The sequence below is a fragment of the Crinia signifera genome, chromosome 8 (assembly GCF_055691185.1).
Source record: "Crinia signifera chromosome 8, ASM5569118v1, whole genome shotgun sequence".
Lineage (NCBI taxonomy): Eukaryota > Metazoa > Chordata > Amphibia > Anura > Myobatrachidae > Crinia > Crinia signifera.
The window spans coordinates 107,145,195-107,150,515 of NC_139224.1; the positions used below are offsets into that span (position 1 = coordinate 107,145,195).

At 48.1% G+C, this 5,321-nt stretch overlaps 1 protein-coding gene across 1 annotated transcript; it reads left to right on the forward strand.

The window, feature by feature from the left end:
- The first annotated feature begins 1,061 nt into the window (after positions 1-1,061).
- Positions 1,062-1,943, forward strand: LOC146027264 (integrase/recombinase xerD homolog). Its single transcript, XM_083158205.1, has one exon. It carries the CDS (start codon positions 1,062-1,064, stop codon positions 1,941-1,943), a length of 882 nt encoding a protein of 293 aa, XP_083014331.1.
- The last annotated feature ends 3,378 nt before the right edge of the window (positions 1,944-5,321 follow it).

Genomic DNA, 5,321 nt, shown 5'->3' on the forward strand with positions numbered 1-5,321 from the left:
TATTACATAGATAAATGTCTCCCCATGGGCTGTTCGATTTCTTGTTCATTTTTTGAAAAATTTAGTACATTCCTTCAGTGGTGCATCCAAAGAGAGGCTGACTCCAGAGGGGTGGCTCACTATCTGGATGATTTCCTCATAGTAGGACCAGCAGGTCGAACAGCATGCGGGGAGACATTGCAAGTCGCTTTACGGGTTTTCAGTTCGTTAGGAGTTCCCATAGCCCACGACAAAACAGAGGGACCCGTAACGGTCCTGTCGTACTTGGGTATCGAAATTGATACCGGGAAAGGTTGCTGCAGGCTGCCAGCGGACAAGGTCCACAAGTTGCGGGAGCTGATAGTTGAATGCGGGAAAAGAAAAAGGGTTCAGCTGAGGACTGTTCAGTCCCTGCTGGGTTCCTTTAATTTTGCTTGTAGGGTGATACCCATGGGCAGGGTTTTCTGCAGGAAACTGGAAAGGGCCACAGCCGGGGTTAAGGATCCGCACCATACAATCCGCTTAGGAAAGGAAATTAAGGATGATTTGAGGACATGGTCCGAATTCTTGATTAACTTTAATAGTCGCCTAATGTGGCAATCCGATGCGGCTTCAAACTGGGACTTGCAGCTGTTTACAGACGCTGCGGGATCATCAGGCTTTGGTGCTTTCTTTCAAGGGGAATGGTGCTGCGGGAAGTGGCCGCAATCCTGGATTGACAGAGGGTTTACAGTAAACATGTTATTACTGGAACTTTTTCCCATTATAGTCGCAGTGGAGCTATGGTCTTGCCAGCTAGCAAACAGAAACATAATCTTCTGGTGCGATAATTTAGGGGTCGTCCACGCGGTAAACAATCAAAGGGCAACATCGCCGGAAGCATTAAGATTGCTGAGACACCTTGTCCTTGTTTGTTTGAAGAACAATATCAATTTCAGGGCTGAGCACGTACCAGGGGTCGAGAATGAAGTGGCAGATGCTTTATCGAGATTTCAGTTCACCAGATTCCGCGAGCTAGCTCCAGCAGCAGCCGAGACCGGCCTAAGTTGTCCAAATTCTGTCTGGCAGGTGGTAGAGCCGGCATGACAGAATTGGCATTTCGGTCTTTGGCGCCAGCGACTCGTAGGGCATACGGAAAAGCCTGGGAGGATTGGTGTAGATATCAGCAGCTGCCGGAGGCTAGGGGTAAGTCTGTTGATGACTGCCTCCTGGCTTTTGTGTGGGACAATTATAATAGTGGCCGGTCCAAGTCGGCTATGGCGGCGACATTGGCTGGAATAGCTTTTCACTGCCGTTTATTCAGTATGCCAGATCCAACGAAGTCTTTTATTCTCAGTAAAGCGATGAAGGGTTGGTCTCGGGTGCAGCCGGGTCAGCCCGATAATAGACGCCCCTTGGACGAAGTGAAGTTAGTAGAGCTATTGCAGGTGTTAGCATCGGTGGCCGACAATGACTCTGAGCTGGCACTCTTTAGGGTGGCTTACGCCTGGGCCTTCCACGGCGCATTTAGGGTTAGCGAGCTAACAGCGCGTAATAAGAAAGTACACTCGGGCATACTTTGGGAGGACGTGGTGGTTAGCAAGGAACAGGTGCTATGCAAGCTGAGGAGGTCTAAAACAGACCAGCAAGGCAGGGGCACCTGGATTACGCTGAGACCACACCTAGACAAGAGTATTTGTCCAGTTACTTTAGCTTGCGAGTATGTAGCAGTGAGACAAGGTGCAGCCGCACAATTCTTAGCGCATGCAGACGGATCGCCGCTAACGAAGTTTCAATTCGCTGCCGTCATGAAGAAGGGACTAGCTGCGATAGGGCTAAGGCCTGAGGATTTTGGAACGCATTCGTTCAGAATTGGCGCAGCTACGTCAGCAGCAGTGGCAGGCTTGCCACAGAGCGCAATCAAGGCCGTGGGCAGGTGGAAATCCAATAGCTTTAAGAAATACGTTAGAGTTGAAATGCTTTAAGTATAAAGTATAGGTGTAAGTTAATTATAAGTTAAGTATAGTATGCGCCTGTTGCGCGGGTCCAAAAACGTCTCGTTTACAAACGGTTGGGGAACGATTAGCGTTCCGCAATCGTCGGTGTGGAGTGAATTTTTTATTTTTCCTCTAAGAGGTGCTTAATTCAATCTGGCCCCAAACTAAGAAGCCCTCTAGAGGTTTTTGAGTTTTTCACCTCCACTTGGACCTCAGTCAAAACCCCGTTAATTGTTACTATAGAGCATAAGTAGAGATACTAATCATTAGGTTTTGCTTCCTTTTCAGCCCTTCCCCCTCCCCTTGGCCCCACAGGGGTAATTTGGTTTGTAGGTCACTCATATGTTTTCTGGGCGGAAAGAAACATCCTAGCCAGAACCTCACCAGTGCTAGCGAAGGCAAAATCAGTGAGATGGTTAGGTGTTAGAGGCATGTTGTGGAAGGACCTACTGGGGTTTTTAGAGAAGAAAAGTAGCGGTTTTGTCAAGCCGGATATCCTAGTCATACATTTGGGAGGCAATGACCTGGCTAAAACTACAGGCATAGCTTTAAGGATAAAAATGGAGAAAGATCTGATGGCTTTGTTACGTAATTGGAGCGCTTTGAAGCTGGTGTGGTCAGACATTGTACCACGTTTTTCTTGGAGAGGCGCCAAAAACCCTGAGGCGATTGAGAAGGCTAGGAAAAAGTTGAACCACGCTTTAACCAGATTTGTCTTAAGGCAAGGGGGAGTGGCAGTGAGGCACCCAAACATTGTGAAGGAGAAACCAGACATGTACAGGCCAGATGGAGTGCACCTCTCAGAGGAGGGCATGGCGGTTTTTCTGGGTGATATTTTTAAACAGTTAATATAGTATTTGGAGTGTGTATTTTGTAGGGGATGGCGGGGCATTGGTACTGGGTGCCCAGGGCAGTAGAGGGTACCATTGCTGTGGCGGGACAGCACCCTCGACCAGGATTCTAGAAGGGTGTCAGTTGGTCCCTGCGTGGTATTACCCCTCTCCTTGCCAGGAGGGCGGACGGGCCTCGACTCAGCGCGGTGGGGCGACGAACATTTAGGCGGATATGTTCGCGTCAGGCCTTAGAGGCGGGGGGATGTCCACGCAGGGCGGGCTGTGCCTTTGGTAAGGGGTGTTTAGGAATTTGGGAACGACCTGGTCGTTGCCCGGGGCAACACCCCTGAACGGTCTCTGGTCTCAGGTGCCTGGTCTTTGCCATCCCCTTTATCAGGGGTCATACCAGTTTCTTAAATAAATAAGTATGACCGTTTAAACTAAGCTATTGGTGTCGCGTCTTTATTTTTAGATAAGTGTGTACGTGTGAAGTTATTTCTAGGCCGTTATGTAGTTATAAGAGTACAAGCAACATATTCACTAGGCTACTTAGGTAAAACGAGGGCTGTATAAGCCCAAGTGCAGTTAAGAGACTGTGAATTGGGCTGTTTTAATAAAGTTTATTGAAAAGGACTGGGCATAGAAGGAGGGGTTAATGCTGGGCGGGAAGCCCCCACCAATGGGGGGCAAAGGGGGTAGCACCCCAGGTCAGGGGTATATAAGTTGAGGTAGCAAGGTTATACTCCCTCTTTGATTTTTGATCCCCACCCTCCCTCTCCCTTCTTCTCAAAGGCTTCGCCTCATAAAAATTTGATTCAATTGGCTAAATTTCTTAATAGGCGGGACAGCACCCTCGACCAGGATTCTAGAAGGGTGTCAGGTGGTCCCTGCGTGGTATTACCCCTCTCCTTGCCAGGAGGGCGGACGGGCCTCGACTCAGCGCGGTGGGGCGACGAACATTTAGGCGGATATGTTCGCGTCAGGCCTTAGAGGCGGGGGGATGTCCACGCAGGGCGGGCTGTGCCTTTGGTAAGGGGTGTTTAGGAATTTGGGAACGACCTGGTCGTTGCCCGGGGCAACACCCCTGAACGGTCTCTGGTCTCAGGTGCCTGGTCTTTGCCATCCCCTTTATCAGGGGTCATACCAGTTTCTTAAATAAATAAGTATGACCGTTTAAACTAAGCTATTGGTGTCGCGTCTTTATTTTTAGATAAGTGTGTACGTGTGAAGTTATTTCTAGGCCGTTATGTAGTTATAAGAGTACAAGCAACATATTCACTAGGCTACTTAAGACGAATGTGACACTACAGCAATGTACACTGACATTTTGTTGTCACTGCTTCTGAGAGTGACACCTGGGTGTGGACTGCAACACCCTTCTGATGCTCTAGATGGATGCTAGCTTCATGAGGAGTGTGGCATGGGCAGAATGGCCTACCATGGTACTGGGTGAACCTACAGTGTGACCAGTGTGTCTTTAATGTCAGGTTCCAGACCGTGCAATGTGGATTTTATTTTAGGGGGCCAGCTACCTGGATATTGATACTTAGTTTGTTTCTATGGAAACCAGACCATGATCAATCTTCATGCTAATCACAATTAGTGTTTGCTTGTATGACAGTATACCATATTGCAAATAACAGTTGTAAGCAGTGGCATATCCATAATGGGTGCAGTATGTGCAGTGCACAGGGGCCTCTGGGACTCGGGGGCCAATGCTACACACCCTGCACCCATTTTTTTTTTATTTTCCCTCTAGAGTCCCATGTTGGCAGCAGCAAAGAAAGAACCTGGTGTGGCAGCAATTTTCACTGTGTTTGCGCATGCACAGTAGCAAAAAAAAAAAAAATCACTGGGAAAAGGGCTGCTGCCCTATTCTCCCGAGACCTGCACATGCACACAACACTTTGGGACAGCACTGGGGTCTGGTGACCCTAGTGCCCAAAGATCATCTCTCTTGATGTGCCTCTGGTTGTAGGTATACAGAATAAAAAGTAACCATCCAGTGGTTCCCAAACTGTGTGCCTAAGCACACTGTGGTACTGCAAGGCTATGGCAGGGGTGCCTGGGTTTAGTGGTACAGAACCAAGCTAGATTATTTTATGTTAAAAGTAATAGAAAAAAACCGTGCTAGTGGCGACCTTTTATAAAATATTTGGATAATTAGAAGCACAACTTTACACCACCACATAACTTAATGTAAGGATGACAGGCACAATTTACTTAATTTATATTTTCTAAATTTATCAATAAAAAACTTGGTACTTGTGTATTATCACGGCGCACAGATTTTCTACGTACGGAAGCGTAGTGAAATCGCATTGCGTCGCAGTGCATCGCATGTATGCCATACAATGCGATGGGATGTGATTTTATATCGCACCCTATCTTTTTAATGGTCTATACCACTAAAAGACAAAAATTCCATTTAGGGTGGCCCCCCACTATCCACTTCCCCCCACTCTCCACGTCCCCCGTCCCCCCCACCATCCACGTAATCCCGAAGCGTGGCGAGCGGCGGCGGAACTCGTTC